The sequence below is a fragment of the Trachypithecus francoisi genome, unplaced genomic scaffold (genome assembly GCF_009764315.1).
Source record: "Trachypithecus francoisi isolate TF-2019V2 unplaced genomic scaffold, Tfra_2.0 Lachesis_group8, whole genome shotgun sequence".
NCBI classification, from domain to species: domain Eukaryota; kingdom Metazoa; phylum Chordata; class Mammalia; order Primates; family Cercopithecidae; genus Trachypithecus; species Trachypithecus francoisi.
This window is the reverse complement of record NW_022681473.1, coordinates 91839339-91856965: the sequence shown is the minus strand read 5'-3', so window position 1 is coordinate 91856965 and position 17627 is coordinate 91839339. Positions and strand designations below refer to the sequence as shown.

The 17627-nt window shown below is 40.2% G+C and overlaps 1 protein-coding gene across 1 annotated transcript; it reads right to left on the bottom strand.

The window, feature by feature from the left end:
* Positions 1-14999: 14999 nt before the first annotated feature.
* Positions 15000-17157, bottom strand: LOC117079928 (speckle-type POZ protein-like). Its single transcript, XM_033204291.1, has one exon. It carries the CDS (start codon positions 17020-17022, stop codon positions 15898-15900), a length of 1125 nt encoding a protein of 374 aa, XP_033060182.1. The 5' UTR covers positions 17023-17157; the 3' UTR covers positions 15000-15897.
* Between the last annotated feature and the right edge of the window lie 470 nt (positions 17158-17627).

The following is a 17627-nucleotide window of genomic DNA, read 5'->3' as shown; positions in this document are numbered from 1 at the left end:
AGCGGAGCAAGATGGCCGAATAGGAACAGCTCCAGTCTCCAACTCCCAGCGCAAGCGACACAGAAGACCGGTGATTTCTGCATTTTCAACTGAGGTACTGGGGTCATCTCACTAGGCATTGCTGGACTCGGTGCTGGTCAGCTGCTGCATCCTGACCAGCGAGAGCTGAAGCAGGGCGAGGCATCGCTCACCTGGAAGCGCAAGGGGGAAGGAAATCCGTTTTCCTAGCCAGGGGAACTGAGACACACAACCTGGAAATCGGGAAAATCGGTAACTCCCACCCCGATACTGCGCTTTAGGAAACAGGCACACCAGAAGAATTCCACACCTGGCCGGAGGGTCCCAAGCCCACGGAGCCTCCCTCACTGCTAACACAGCAGTCTGCAGCGATCTATCCACAAGGCAGCAGCGAGGCTGGGGAGGGGCGCCTGCCATTGCTGAGGCCTAAGTAGGTAAACAAAGCCGCTGGGAAGCTCGAACTGGGTGGAGCTCACAGCAGCTCAAGGAAGCCTGCCTGTCTCTGTAGACTCCACCTCTGAGGACAGCACACAGCTGCAGTCCAATAGGGAAGCAGCGGGGGCCGTGCAGACGCGAACGACTCTGTCTGACAGCTTTGGGGAGAGCCGTGGATCTCCCAACGCAGAGGTTGAGATCTGAGAACGGACAGACTGCCTGCTCAGGTGGGTCCCTGACCCCTGAGTAGCCTAGCTGGGAGACATTCCCCACTAGGGGCAGTCTGACACCCCACACCTCACAGGGTGGAGTACACCCCTGAGAGGAAGCTTCCAAGGAAGAATCAGACAGGTACACTCGCTGTTCAGCAATATTCTATCTTGCAACCTCTGCTGCTGATACCCAGGCAAACAGGGTCTGGAGTGGACCTCAAGCAATCTCCAACAGACCACAGACAGTCCTTCTGACTGTCAGACAGAAAACTATCAAACAGGAAGGACACCTATACCAAAACCCCATCAGTACATCACCATCATCAAAGACTAGAGACAGATAAAACCACAAAGATGGGGAAGAAGCAGGGCAGAAAAGCTGGAAATTCAAAAAATAAGAGCGCATCTCCCCTGCAAAGGAGCGCAGCCCATCGCCAGCAACAGATCAAAGCTGGTCAGAGAATGACTTTGACGAGATGAGAGAAGAAGGCTTCAGTCCATCAAACTTCTCAGAGCTAAAGGAGGAATTACGTACCCAGCACAAAGAAACTAAAAATCTTGAAAAAAGACTGGAAGAATTGACAGCTAGACTAATTAATGCAGAGAAGATCATAAACGAAATGACAGAGATGAAAACCATGACACGAGAAATACGTGACAAATGCACAAGCTTCAGTAACCGACTCGATCAACTGGAAGAAGAGTATCAGCGATTGAGGATCAAATGAATGAAATGAAGCGAGAAGAGAAATCAAAAGAAAAAGAAGAAAAAGAAGTGAACAAAGCCTGCAAGAAGTATGGGATTATGTAAAAGGCCAAATCTACGTCTGATTGGGGTGCCTGAAAGTGAGGGGAAAATGGAACCAAGTTGGAAAACACTCTTCAGGATATCATCCAGGAGAACTTCCCTAACCTAGTAGGGCAGGCCAACATTCAAATTCAGGAAATACAGAGAACGCCACAAGATACTCCTCCAGAAGAGCAACTCCAAGACACATAATTGCCAGATTCACCAAAGTGGAAATGAAGGAAAAAATCTTAAGGGCAGCCAGAGAGAAAGGTCGGGTTACCCACAAAGGGAAGCCCGTCAGACTAACAGCAGATCTCTCCACAGAAACTCTACAAGCCAGAAGAGAGTGGGGGCCAATATTCAACGTTCTTAAAGAAAAGAATTTTCAACCCAGAATTTCATATCCAGCCAAACTAAGTTTCATCAGTGAAGGAGAAATAAATCCTTTATAGACAAGCAAATGCTTAGAGATTTTGTCACCACCAGGCCTGCCTTACAAGAGACCCTGAAGGAAGCCCTAAACATGGAAAGGAACAACCGGTACCAGCCATTGCAAAAACATGCCAAATGTAAAGACCATCGAGGCTAGGAAGAAACTGCATCAACTAACGAGCAAAATCACCAGTTAATATCATAATGATAGGATCAAGTTCACACATAACAATATTAACCTTAAATGTAAATGGACTAAATCCTCCAATTAAAAGACACAGACTGGCAAACTGGATAAAGAGTCAGGACCCATCAGTCTGCTGTATTCAGGAGACCCATCTCACATGCAGAGACATACATAGGCTCAAAATAAAGGATGGAGGAAGATCTACCAAGCAAATGGAGAACAAAAAAAAAGCAGGGGTTGCAATCCTAGTCTCTGATAAAACAGACTTTAAACCATCAAAGATCAAAGAGACAAAGAAGGCCATTACATAATGGTAAAGGGATCAATTCAACAGGAAGAGCTAACTCTCCTAAATATCTATGCACCCAATACAGGAGCACCCAGATTCATAAAGCAAGTCCTTAGAGACCTACAAAGAGACTTAGACTCCCATACAATAATAATGGGAGACTTCAACACTCCACTGTCAATATGAGACAGATCAACGAGACAGAAAGTTAACAAGGATATCCAGGAATTGAACTCATCTCTGCACCAAGCGGACCTAATAGACATCTATAGAACTCTCCACCCCAAATCAACAGAATATACATTCTTCTCAGCACCACATCGCACTTATTCCAAAATTGACCACATAATTGGAAGTAAAGCACTCCTCAGCAAATGTACAAGAACAGAAATTATAACAAACTGTCTCTCAGACCACAGTGCAATCAAACTAGAACTCAGGACTAAGAAACTCAATCAAAACCGCTCAACTACATGGAAACTGAACAACTGGCTCCTGAATGACTACTGGGTACATAACGAAATGAAAGCAGAAATAGATGTTCTTTGAAACCAATGAGAACAAAGATACAACTTACCAGAATCTCTGGGACACATTTAAAGCAGTGTGTAGAGGGAAATTTATAGCACTAAATGCCCACAAGAGAAAGCAGGAAAGATCTAAAATTGACACTCTAACATCACAATTAAAAGAACTAGAGAGGCAAGAGCAAACACATTCAAAAGCTAGCAGAAGGCAAGAAATAACTAAGATCAGAGCAGAACTGAAGGAGATAGAAACACAAAAAACCCTCCAAAAAATCAATGAATCCAGGAGTTGGTTTTTTGAAAAGATCAACAAAATTGACAGACCACTAGCAAGACTAATAAAGAAGAAAAGAGAGAGGAATCAAATAGACGCAATAAAAAATGATAAAGGGGATATCACCACCGACCCCACAGAAATACAAACAACCATCAGAGAATACTATAAATGCCTCTACGCAAATGAACTAGAAAATCTAGAAGAAATGGATAATTTCCTGGCACTTACACTCTTCAAGACTAAACCAGGAAGAAGTTGAATCCCTGAATAGACCAATAGCAGGCTCTGAAATTGAGGCAACAATTAATAGCCTACCCACCAAAAAAGTCCGGACCAGATGGATTCACAGCTGAATTCTACCAGAGGTACAAGGAGGAGCTGGTACCATTCCTTCTGAAACTATTCCAATCAATAGAAAAAGAGGGAATGCTCCCTAACTCATTTTATGAGGCCAACATCATCCTGATACCAAAGCCTGGCAGAGACACAACAAAAAAAGAGAATTTTAGACCAATATCCCTGATGAACATCGATGCAAAAATTCTCAATAAATACTGGCAAACCGGATTCGGCAGCACATCAAAAGCTTATCCACCATGATCAAGTGGGCTTCATCCCTGGGATGCAAGGCTGGTTCAACATTCGCAAATCAATAAACGTAATCCAGCATATAAACATAACCAAAGACAAGAACCACATGATTATCTCAATAGATGCAGAAAAGGCTTTTGACAAAATTCAACAGCCCTTTATGCTAAAAACGCTCAATAAATTCGGTATTGATGGAACGTACCTCAAAATCATAAGAGCTATTTATGACAAACCACAGCTAATATCATACTGAATGGGCAAAAACTGGAAAAATTCCCTTTGAAAACTGGCACAAGACAGGGATGTCCTCTCTCACCACTCCTATTCAACATAGTGTTGGAAGTTCTGGCTAGGGCAATCAGGCAAGAGAAAGAAATCAAGGGTATCCAGTTAGGAAAAGAAGAAGTCAAATTGTCCCTGTTTGCAGATGACATGATGTATATTTAGAAAACCCCATCGTCTCAGCCCAAAATCTCCTTAAGCTGATAAGCAACTTCAGCAAAGTCTCAGGATACAAAATTAATGTGCAAAAATCACAAGCATTCTTATACACCAGTAACAGACAAGCAGAGAGCCAAATCAGGAATGAACTTCCATTCACAATTGCTTCAAAGAGAATAAAATACCTAGGAATCCAGCTTACAAGGGATGTAAAGGACCTCTTCAAGGAGAACTACAAACCACTGCTCAGTGAAATCAAAGAGGACACAAACAAATGGAAGAACATACCATGCTCATGGATAGGAAGAATCAATATTGTGAAAATGGCCATACTGCCCAAGGTTATTTATAGATTCAATGCCATCCCCATCAAGCTACCGATGAGTTTCTTCACAGAATTGGAAAAAACGGCTTTAAAGTTCATATGGAACCAAAAAAGAGCCCGCATTGCCAAGACAATCCTAAGTCAAAAGGACAAAGCTGGAGGCGTCACGCTACCTGACTTCAAACTATACTACAAGGCTACAGTAACCAAAACAGCATGGTACTGGTACCAAAACAGAGATATAGACCAATGGAACAGAACAGAGTCCTCAGAAATAATACCACACATCTACAGCCATCTGATCTTTGACAAACCTGAGAGAAACAAGAAATGGGGAAGGATTCCCTATTTAATAAATGGTGCTGGGAAAATTGGCTAGCCATAAGTAGAAAGCTGAAACTGGATCCTTTCCTTACTCCTTATACGAAGATTAATTCAAGATGGATTAGAGACTTAAATGTTAGACCTAATACCATAAACCCTAGAAGAAAATCTAGGTAGTACCATTCAGTACATAGGCATGTGCAAGGACTTCATGTCTAAAACACCAAAAGCATGGCAGTAAAAGCCAAAATTGACACATGGAATCTAATTAAACTAAAGAGCTTCTGCACAGCAAAAGAAACTACCATCAGAGTGAACAGGTAACCTACAGAATGGGAGAAAATTTTTGCAACCTACTCATCTGACAAAGGGCTAATATCCAGAATCTACAAAGAACTCAAACAAATATACAAGAAAAAAACAAACAACCCCATCAAAAAGTGGGCAAAGGATATGAACAGACATTTCTCAAAAGAAGACATTCATACAGCCAAGACACATGAAAAAATGCTCATCATCACTCGCCATCAGAGAAATGCAAGTCAAAACCACAATGAGATACCATCTCACACCAGTTAGAATGGCAATCATTAAGAAGTCAGGAAACAACAGGTGTTGGAGAGGATGTGGAGAAATAGGAACACTTTTACACTGTTGGTGGATTGTAAACTAGTTCAACCATTATGTAAAACAGTATGGCAATTCCTCAAGTATCTAGAACTAGATGTACCATATGACCCAGGCATCCCACTACTGGGTATATACCCAAAGGATTATAAATTACTCTACTACCAAGACACATGCACACGTTTGTTTATTGCGGCACTATTCACAATAGCAAAGACTTGGAATCAACCCAAATGTCCATCTGTGACAGATTGGATTAAGAAAATGTGGCACATATACACCATGGAATACTATGCAGCCATAAAAAAGGATGAGTTTGCGTCCTTTGTAGGGACATGGATGCAGCTGGAAACCATCATTCTTAGCAAACTATCACAAGAAGAGAAAACCAAACACCGCATGTTCTCACTCATAGGTGGGAACTGAACAATGAGATCACTTGGACTCGGGAAGGGGAACATCACACACTGGGGCCTATCATGGGGATGGGGGAGGAGGGAGGGATTGTATTGGGGAGTTATACATGATATAAATGATGAATTGACGGGTGCTGACGAGTTGATGAGTGCAGCACACCAACATGGCATAAGTATACATATGTAACAAACCTGCACGTTATGCACAGTACCCTAGAACTTAAAGTATAATAAAAAAAAAAAGAAAAAAAAAAGAACTCAAAAAAAAAAAAGAAAATCAGAAGCATGTGGAAATTTAATTGTTTAATATTAATCTTATATCCCATTGATATGTGACAAACGACGACTAATTCAGTCTGTCAAATACTTTCCCCTTTGCTTTCCAATATACAGCTTCCTTGGAAGATATAAAATGTTATCAACTCATACCATTACCAACAACTAGGAATGACAGTCATTCTATTGACAGAACATGGAGGGATTTCCCCTAACCATAAGGCTTATTGAACAGAATTAAGATTTACAATTGCTGGCCAAAGTAATTTTCCATTTGAATATTTCATTTCCAAAAGTCATATGGAATATTTAAGGATCACAATACAATTTTTTTCTAGTTATTTGTTGGTTTTGGTGGGATTGGGGGGTGAAGGAAATGTCAAAGACTGCCATGTGTCATACATTTGGGGCAAGCTTATAGTTGATAGAATTCCTAGTTTGAAAAGAATTTTATATCCAGATAATTAAGCCACATATCAAAAGATTTATTTCAGTTGTAAGTATTGGAGTGAAAAGCAGTACATCACATATTTTGTCTGTAATGGGGACATAGTAGAAGTAATTAACATACTTAGAACTTCTACTTCTGGAATAAAATTTTAAAAGTATATTATAAGCTCTCATTATTCTAATCCATGCCCCACCCCCAAAAACAGCACTTAGTGAGAAAACACTGACTCACAACTGCTTTATTAACTGGTATTAATCTATTGTTTAATGCAAAAGAAAGTTAATGAAACTCTTTTATCTCTGACCCTTTCTATGACATTTATGTTATCCAGTTATGACATAGAGAACAATTATGTTTGATATAATGCATTGGAGCATGTTGATATTGTTAGAAGCTTTGTATGTTTATTAAGTCATCCATTGTTTTTCAGTACCCCTGACTGAAAGGTGGAAGGCTATCAAATTGGATTATTTGTATTTGGCAGATTGAGGAATGTATTCAATGTTTTGTATTCTTAAGATAAGTGTTTATTTAATCTAAATGCCATACAACGAATTTCATAATTGCTTCCAAGATTTTTCTCTTCTTGGAAACTGAGATTTTACAACTATGTTAATTAATAATAATGTTTTGCAGTTCTGTGGCACTCTTTTGTCTGAAAAAATCTCACTACTTAATCTTCATCATATTTTCGGGCATGTGTGAATCTGTAATATTTACTTTTCTGCTTCTTCCTTTTTAAGTATAAAAATGTGTATTAATCTCAATGTTTACTTAATCTTCATCATGTTTTTGGGCAGATAGGAATCTTTTCTGCTTCTTTCTTTTTATATATAAAAAAGTGTATTAACCCACTTTGTGTGGCTCATTGTACAAGTAAAAGGAGGGTCTCAATCAGTTGTTGTGTTCAAGGAGCCTGAATGAGCCCTAACTAGTCTCCTGCCTGCCTTTGATGAAGGTGCCAGTGAAGGCAGTTAATGAGCATGCAAAAGTACTTAATAGACTTCTTGGAGGTAAAGACTATACCTTTACTTTTTGATAATCATTCAATGTATTTTGCATTATAGGTGAAATCAGGTAACTATGAACTCCACATGTACACACTCCACAGAAGAACAGAATGGTAAATTTGTAGCATAAGGTGAACTACAGTCATGGAAAATTTGAGATTAAGTTCAGATTCCTTGTGTTAGCAATCTACCTTGGCATAACAAATGATCACAAATGCTGGAGCTTAATACGGCATACATTTATTGTCTCAGTTTCAGTGGCTCAGAAGTCTGGGCACAGCATAGTTGATTTCTCTATTTAGGATCTCAAAAGTTTGCCAGCAAGGTGTTCACTGGGCTGTGTTCACATCTGGAGGCTGACTGGGAAGAACTCACTTCCAAGCCTCCTCGGGTTGTTGGCAGAATTCATTCCCTAGTGGTCACAGAACTGAGGACCCTGGTTTGTTGTTGGTTCTTGGATATAGAGACCACTCTCAGCTCCTAAAGGCTGCCCTCAGCTTCTTGTCATGTGGACTTTTCAACCTGGCTATTTCTTCAAGCCAGCTAGGAAGACAGAGTCTCTAGAATCTGCTAAGAAGATATAGTCTTACATACATAAACACGGGAGTGACACCTCTTTGCCTTTGCCCTTTCCTTTAGTGAGAAGCAAGTGATGGGTCCTGCCCATGCTGGGGGGAAGTTGATTGCCCAAGGGCATGAGCAGTAGGAGGTGGAATCATGGAGGACTACCCTAGAGTCTGTCCACCTGACTCCTCCACTGTACCAATTGAGATTAAGGGAATCTGCATATAATGGAGATGCCAAGTTAATGGTGACTAAAGCAGAATAGATCTTTATTTCTCTTGTGTGGAAAAAAAAAAAAAAAGATAAATCCAGCCAGCTGCAGTGGCTCATACCTCTAATCCCAGCACTTTGGGAGGCTGAATAAGGAGGATTGCTTGAGTCCAAGAGTTCAAGACCAGTCTGGGAAACATAGGGAAACCCTGTCTTTACAAAGAATAAAAAATTAGCTTATTAAAAATAAATTAGCCTGGCATGGTGGCACCCACCTGTAATCCCAGCTACTCAGGAGGCTAAGGTAGGAGGATTGCTTGAGCTTGCAAAGTTGAGACTGCAGTGAGCCATGGTTGTGCCACTGCACTCCAGCCTGGGTGATAGAACAAGACCCTGCTTAAAAAAAAAAAAAATCCAGAGGAGTGCATGCCATGACTGGTATTGCAGGTTCATTTGTTCATCTGGGACCAATACTCTTTCTATCTTTGTGATGTGCAATTTTTAGTTAATGGCTTCTAGTCATGGCATCTGGTCTCACTCAAGGTTACCTCATGGTCTAATATGACTGTTAGCTTTTATAGTCATCACTGACAGAAAGAAGAACAATAGACATAAAGAAATTAACACTGGCTGAAGCAGCTCCCTTAGTCTTTCTGGATACCCCACAGAACACTCCATCTCTTTGACCAATTCTTAGTTACATATAGCTGAAGGTTACATACAACTTAGTTACACATAGCTGAGAGGGAGGCAGAGAGAAACATGATTCTTAACTAAAGGTATTCTTGCCAAAAAAAAAAAAAAAACATGGTTCTTTTACTAGGAAAGGAAAGAATAAATATTAGATGATAACTTGCTGTTTCTGCCATGCTGGCATTCACAGCCCCTTACAATCTTGCCCTGACTAAATGCTGACTCTTATTATCCAATATTGACCTCCTTATGGAAACCATTCACCTGGACCCACCTCTGCCCTAAACAGAAAAACAATATGTTGATCCCTGCCTGTGCTAGGCTAGTGTCTTCACCAGGGAAAGTCCCACACATTGAGTTTTCCATCCTTGCCAGCGTTCCTGCATTGGTAACATGCTGGGAATCAATCAGCAGCACTTGGGCTGTGCTTTGTTTTTTTACTAATCCTGCCCTTCATCTCCACTCTTTAGAACCCCAAATTCTTGGGTTAGAGTCCTGGATCAGTGCCTGCCTCTCTTTCACTTGGTGATTTATTGCCTGTTCTGGAATCCCCATCACTGTTCACTGTCTACATTTCGGGACTTTAGATTATATTTTGCATCTTTGATGCCAGGTCCTTGTTTGGAGCAGATCCTTTTCTCTGTCCTCATGCTCCTGGTTATGAGCTGCTCTGTGATCTATGGCTGGAACTAACTTCATGCTTGACATCTCTCACTGTCTGGACCTTGTTCACATTTTATCTACCCTCAGCCTCAGTTTTATGACAGTCATCTAGGCCATGCCAGAGGTAGAACAGCTGGTGATACTAGTTTAAGTGCATGGTAGGTACTTGGTGAATATTTGATTGATTGGTTTGATTGACATGTTAATTAAACTGGGCCTAATGAGTACTGTATTTTAGAAAAAGATTATTTGATCTTACTGATGCCAATCTCCCTCACATACTCAGGTCATGCTCTTCTCAGAGAACAATTCGGTGCAGGCCTAAGACCATTTAAGTTGCAGATAGTAGACTTGGGTCCTATTTTTGTCAGTGCCAAAGGCAATTTGGGTGGGAATCTTAATCAGTTGTGAAGTATTTGAAATATTTGGAAGCTTTATTAATGCTTTGAGCCCCCTGTGACTTGGATGCTAAGTTTAGGATTGTCAGGAGGAAGAGAGAAAGGAAAGGTAGGTTAGAATTTTGCTGAGCTGTCTGGGACTTTTTTGCTGCCACATTTAAATTTGCCGCTGTTGCTTAAAACCTCCCTCCTTCTTCCACTGCCACCACTGTTGTTGGAAATCTTACAAATGTTAGTAATGTCGTCTTATAAAAGTTATCCTTTTTCATCAGGTGATTGCCCTAGATCATCCCACCCACCCTCCAAGCTCATCTTTTTGCCTTAGTGTATGACCTACTTTGAACTCTAGGTTTCTAGTATGAAGTTGCAAGTACAGTGGCCAATATTCTCACCTCTCCAGTAAAAACAACATCACAGTCTCAGTTTTTCATTCCCCTTACTATCTTTTTGAAGCTCTTCTTTGAGTTGTGGTTTCTTTGAACCACTGTTTCTGGTGTTTGGGATATAATGTTTAGTAAGAGAATATTCTTACTCTCATGTTGTTTATATTGTAGAGAAATACACAGACAAAGAACAAGCAAACTAAATGAATAAACATAAAAAAATTCAAGGAATGACAAACACATTGTAGTGAGTTAAACTATTGTGATAGTAGGTGACTTGGGTTTAAGTGACCAAGAAAGGTCTCTGAAGAATTAAAATATATGCTGGGATCCAAAAACTAAAAAAGAGCTAGTTACATGTTGATAAAAGTGAGTTTTTTTCAACCTTCCCACTGTTGAAATTTTGGACCAGATAATTATTGGTTGTGGGCGGCTATCCTGTGCACTAGAGGATGTTTAACAACATCCCTAGTCTCTAGTATGAGAAGCTAGTAGCACCTCCCCAGTTGTCAAAAAAATGTCTGGGCATTGCCAAATATCTCCCTGGGGCAAAATTCCCTCTGATTTGAGAACCACTGGATTAACAGAAGAGCATTCCTAGCAAAGGGAACAGCTCGTGCAAAATTATATCATTGGAGATAAGTTTGATATTTTCTTTTCTTTTTTTTTTCTTTAAGTTTGATATTTTCAAGTAGCAGGAAGGAAAGTAGTATATCTATAGCATGGTGGTCAGGGGAGAGTGGTACCCAACGCAAAAGAAAGGCAAGATCCATGTAATGAGGGGATTGCAAACTGCATAAGGATTTCAATTTTATCCTAAATCTGCTGGGAAGTCATTGACAATTTCAAATTATGGTGAGATATAATCAGATTTATATTTTCAAAGATTATTCTTAATGTTGTATAGAGAATTAGTTATGGAGAGAGTTGGAGTGGCTGATAGTTGTGACAGTGGCTTGAGCTAAGGGAGTGATAGTGAAGACAGGGAAAAAAGAATGGATTTGAGATATATCTCAGAGTTACAGTAGATAGAAGCTACTCATAAAATGGATATAGAGATAAAAGGAAAAAATAAGAAATCATTTCAAAAAATAAATCATCATAAAAAACTCAGATTTTTGGTCTGAGCAACTTAGTACTAGTGATATCATTTACTGAGTTGTGGGAGACAATGAGGAACAAATTCAGGAAACTATGAATTCTGTTCTGGCCATCTTAAATTTGAAGTGCTTATTAGACCCTGCAGTGGTATTGGGAAGGCAGTTAGATATATGAGCCCAAGGAAAGGTCAGGACTGTAAATACAGTATGGGAATCATTGTTTTTTATGTGATCTCTAAAGTGACAAGACTGTGGGAGGTCACCTAAGATATAGTGTAAAAAGAGAAGACATCAAAGCCCAGCACTGAGCTTTGAGTACTGCACCATTAAGGAATTAGATGGAAGAGGAGCCAACAAAGGAGTTAGGAAGGAATTGCCCATGAAATAGGATGGATGCCAAGAAAGTGTGGCATTCCAGAGGCAAGAAGGGAAGTTGCAACTTTTCTCACACCAAGGGCTTTATGCCACTTTTTTAGTTATGCTAAGCTGTTTTCCCTGAGACTCCATTAAAAGTTCAGCCTGTGAAATCAGACTACTTGAGATTAAATCTTGGCATTACCTCTACTACATGTTGACCTGACTAGTTTCCTTGTGCTTCAGTTTTTCATCTGTAAAGTGAGAATAATAATCACAGACAGCCCCTACACTATAGAATTGTTTTAAATGTAAATGGGACCATGAATTTAAAATGCTTGTGAACAGATGCTGCTATGTAGCGAATGTTTCAAAAAGTTAGATTTTGCTATTACTTGTACTCAAATTTTTAGTACACATAACATGTGTCTCAGGGTGAAGAAAATTCTCACATGATAGTGGGAGTAGATACTGGTATGTTCTATCTGGAAGGATGCATGTCAATGTCCATGAAAAGCTTTAAAAATGTCTATGCCCTTGATACAACAGTCTTCTGTAAACTTATAGAAATAATGCAAGACAATACATGTATAAGGATACTCATCATAATATCATTCAAGAACAAAATAAACTAATAAACTGAGTACCCATTAGTAGAAGATTGATAAAATAAAGTTTAAGTTTAAAAGCATGTACATCCACACAATACGCTGCAACTAAAATGAATAATATAGATGTGCATTTAGGTAAAGAAGTGAATGGTGCTACTTTGTGCAAGTTTATACAGCAAAATATTTATAATAATTATAAATATTTTTTACAGTATGTAGCAAGGTGAATTGTGAACTAAAAATTTTTCCCTTTTTACTTTCATGTGTTATGTGGATTTTTTTTTTTTTTTGCAGTGTATAAGATTTTCTCTTATATTAAGAGAAGAAAAGCGTAGAAGCACCTAATAAAATAGAAAGAAAGGAGTATAGACAGGCTGCCCCTAAGCATCTCCCCTCTGCAGTCAGAGGTTAGTGACTCTTCATCATTACACCAAGGAGCTGCTCTTCTTATTGTTCCTCACACTTTTTTTTCTTTTACACAAGATGAAGTACTACCCAAGACTAGATTTATTTGAGATCCAGCTGAACAAGGATGAAGCCATGTGCAGCTCGTAGTTGCAAAGAAATGAAACTTCAGACAGGTTAATGGGAAAAGAAAGAAACAGGCCACTGAAGATGTCTGCTTGTTACTGAGCTATAAATCCTTTCTTCAATTACTTTTCTTCAGCCAGCTGTGCTATGTGACCTGATGCTTTGCCCAGGAGACCATCCATGTTCAACAGATTGTGTTAGAGCAATAGTTTACCTATCCAGAAACATGAATATATTTCCAAAGAGAAGCAAAGTGAAAGTTCAGGAACAATATAAATTCTATACTCTGCTGATTTCTTTTTTATATATGAACACATTTTATAAGCATGCCCCGTTAACTTAAATAAAGTTATTTATTTTGAAGACGTATAGCTGATTCTGAAAGAAGGAGTCAGATAAATGATTATACAGCTACATTTGTCCTATTTTTCCATTTTACTATACCCCAGTATTATTAATATGCTATCTAGAACTATAGTCAGTATGTACTGAATACAGTGCAAATTGTACTAACATGACAACTTATAACTCTTTCAATTAAAATAAACAGATTCATGTATATGTGTGTTGTGATCTACCTATTGCTCAAAGGCGTATCCAACGCTCTTAGAGTAAGAATGTCCCTTAGAAATGTCTTGTCTAGTTTTGCCACTGTAGAGGAGGAGGAGTTTGTTTCAGAAACGTATGAGTATCAAAAAGCAGGCCAGAAACTGTGAAGGATGTGACCCTTAAAGGAGGAAAAACTTCACTGGATAAGGTACACTTTAACCTGGCTTTTTCTCTGTGGGAACTGTCTAGCCTGAAAGGCACGGAACAGCTACAAATAAGAGGAAAGCTGTTGTGTTATTGACTTAAGGTGCCAGAGAACAGAATTGAGGTCTGCCTGAGAAGTTGGAAATTGAGTGGGAAATCCTGGCAAGGAGGAAGCCATAGAAGAAAGAACCCCCAAATCTTTATATAAGCAGTCCTCAAATCTTGGCTGCCCTCTGATATGCATATAAGGTGGGAGATTCTAAGGAACCCAGCAGAAGGCAACAGTTGAAATCCTGAGAGAGATTTCAATTGCTGCCCTTCATAAGGGAGACAGAATTTGGAATTTGAGTCTGGCCATATTGAAACAGTTTGGTAAACTCAAGCTCTTCATAGAAACCCCATTAATTTCATGTTGCAGGAGTAGAGTATCCCAAAATTTAAACCTTAAGGATTCATACTAAATCTATGCATAAACCGTGAGACACACTCCAAAAAGTGTGAAACCTCTACAAGTTTGAAGTGATCATCCAATAATTTAACTGCCTGTTAGAATAAAAACCAACATTATCCAGAAGATAACAGAATCCAGAGTCTCTAAAAATATTATCTACAATGTCCAGTACAGATTAAAAATCAGCAGGCATGCAAAGAAACAGAAAATTGTGACTCATAGTCAAGAGAAAAATGAGTCAAAATAAATCAACTCTAAGATAACATAGATGTTGGAATTAGCAGACAAAAATTTTAAAGCAGCTGTTATAACTATGTTATCAGTTTATCGTCTCTCAGCTCCAAGTCTACGTTTCTTTTCCCTGCTTTATGATCCATAGCTAGAGTGAATAAACTTTTCTCTTTTCTCAGCACAATATTAAGATTCTTTTTTTTTAAAAAAATAGTAATTATTTATATTTTCAAAAAGAAAAAATTAACATTTGGAAGTTCTCCCCTGGAGGAAGAGGGTCTAGTCAGAAGGAATAGAACTGGCTCCTATGCAGGCGGCAAGTCAGGTACAAACAGCTGAGCAATCTGGGCTGGGATTTTATCACACAGCATCTTTAATTAATAAAATTTCCTTCTCTCTTCTCTTCTTTTGTTCTGTTTTTGTTTTGTGTGTTTTTTTTTGTTTGTTTGTTTGTTTTTTAGAAAAAGGGGCGGGGGAGAAGAAATAAAATCAGAGAAAAATGCCCAAAAACATTTTCCACAATATCTAAAAACTGAGAACCATAGTTCTTGTCAAGACAGTATGAATTCTGGATGAGTTATTTTTTTCCAGTTTTCAACACCAATAAAGATTTTTGCAAAAGCCACCACATCAGAACACTCATCTTCCAGATCAAATAACCTTCCCCTTTTGCCTTCACTTGTCATTTTTCATAAAAGGATAAAAGGATGCATTCTGTTCTTGCAAACAGTAAGTGCTAACGACAAGAGAGCTCTTCTAATGGTTGTATGGTGGTGAGTTTTCACAGATATCCAAGTTTTAGCACAGCTGGAAGGACTACAATTTGTTTCTCTCAATATAAATACTACTGGAATCCACAAACTGATTTTTAAGAAATTCTGCAAAAATCTTTTCTTCTTTCCTTTTCCCTTCTGTTAAAACTCAATGTCCTGTCTTTTATTTTTTCCTTTTTGCTCCAGGCACCTGACGATTTATTCTGCTCAGTCAGATGCAGACAGGTTTCTCCGAAGTACCACCGCTGGGATGTCCTCAGGCCAGCACCTAAACTGAATCCCCACAGTAGCAAACTCGGCCAGGCCAAAGGGAACACGGTGACGCAGCAACAGGGTTTTCATTAGGTTGAATAGCCCCGAGTCCTGGGCCCTTCCCTCCCCCGTTTCCCCCATGTTATTTAGTGCTGTTTTAAAAGTCTGGGGCCACAATGCAGTCTCTTCCCCTCACAACAGAGTAAAAGCTCCACAGATTGCGCTGTCTACCTGGTGGTCAGTGGCAGCAACAGTGGCTGCTGCTTCTGGAAATTAAACGGAGTCTTACAGCAAGCAGGATCTTAGGATTGCTTCAGGCGTTTGCGTGGGGGTCCCAGAAAAGGGCACTGTGCTGAAGCCAGAGAGCGGTATGCCTCAGCCACCAAGTGGGGATGTGACACCACCACTGACTTCCACCCAGAGGTCTCCAAGACATCCGAAGCATGATAGTTGATGAAATCCACTGCCTGAGTTTTCAGCTGATCTGCGCTGTGGAGGTCAGCCAGGATGAGAATTTCTGCAGCATTCTCCACGGACAGGTTACTGCAGAGGGCATCCTCACACATGACCTTTAAACGCTCCAGGGCATACTTGTCAGCAGCTGCCAACAAATCATCAGCCATTTTGTCGAGGTTTGGAGCCTTCCCTGTGTATATGAAGCACATCATTTCCTTAAAAACTTCAGGCTCCACATCATTGATTTCCACTCGATTCTTTTTGCTCTCTTCCATTTCATGTTCAAACATGGCACTAAAAACCGGAGAACGAGCTGCTAAGATAGCTTTGTGAGCCTGGAATTCCCGGCCAGCAACGCACAAGCAGCAGTCTGTGAACCGGGAATTCTCCCACAGTCCTCCTAACTCATCTGCCAACCGGCACTCAGGAACCTTTACCATGTTCATGGTATTCTGGCCAGAAATGTTGACAGAATCTTGCACAACACTCACCTTGCAGAAGAGGGTAAGCTTGTCATCAGGGAGAAGCCCGTTGGCCTCATCCAAAAGAAAATCTTTACGGATGAATTTCTTGAATCCCCAGTCTTTGCGTTGCACAAACCTATATGCCCGTTGACTCTCCATAGCTTTGGTTTCTTCTCCCTTGGCATTCAGGATGGAGAATTTGAATTTTGCCTGAACTTCACTCTTTGAACAGCTGACCAGTAACAGGTAAAGTGACAGGTAATCTTTGCTTTCTTCATCTAGCCCTTTGGGGTTTACTTGCAAACACCATTTCAGTTTATCATTGGCTCCTGATGAAAAGGTAGAACTTTTAATGACTTCACCCATTTCTTCCCGGCAAAAGCTAAAGTTATTGATGGTCCACATGTAGGAGAATTTCACTACCTTGATCTGTGTGTAGCACCAACTCTCAGCTATGGGGCCACTCGACATTTCTGCCGGAGGTGGAGGACTTGGAACCCTTGACATCACTAGTTTGAAGGTTAAACGAGATTTCCAAAGTCAGGGAGCAAAGATTTCTGTTCCTTCTTCACCCTGAGAGCGGCGGCGACAGCTGCTGGTCCCCGTCCCTCTGCGCTCACCTCATACTGTCCGCAACATCCGGGACCTCAATATTAAGATTTTTAAAATGTTATTTGGATACAAGGTCTTGCTCTGTCACCCATGCTGGAGTGCAGTGGCATGATCCTAGCCTGCTGGAATCTCAAACTCTTGGGCTCAAGCGATCCTCCTGCCTCAGCCTCTCAAGTAGCCAAGACTACAGGCATGTGCCACTATGCCTGGCTAATGCCTTTTTGTAGAGATTGGGTCTCACTATATTGCCCAGGCTTGGCATGAGCCCTTAAGGCTTGGTAATCGGAGGTGCTGAAGGAACATTGCAGGAGAAGGGCTTCTTTCTCTTCCTCATTCTGATACGCTTTTTATTTTTTGAAAATTCTGGTTGCTGTGTGTGAGGTAGCCTGTAGAATACGACACCCAGAAGGTGGCTTTCCAGTGAATTTCAGCAACACCTCATCAGGCAGCTTCTCAGTAGTACATCATTGGACTGGGCACTTCAGCAGGTGATTTTGTTT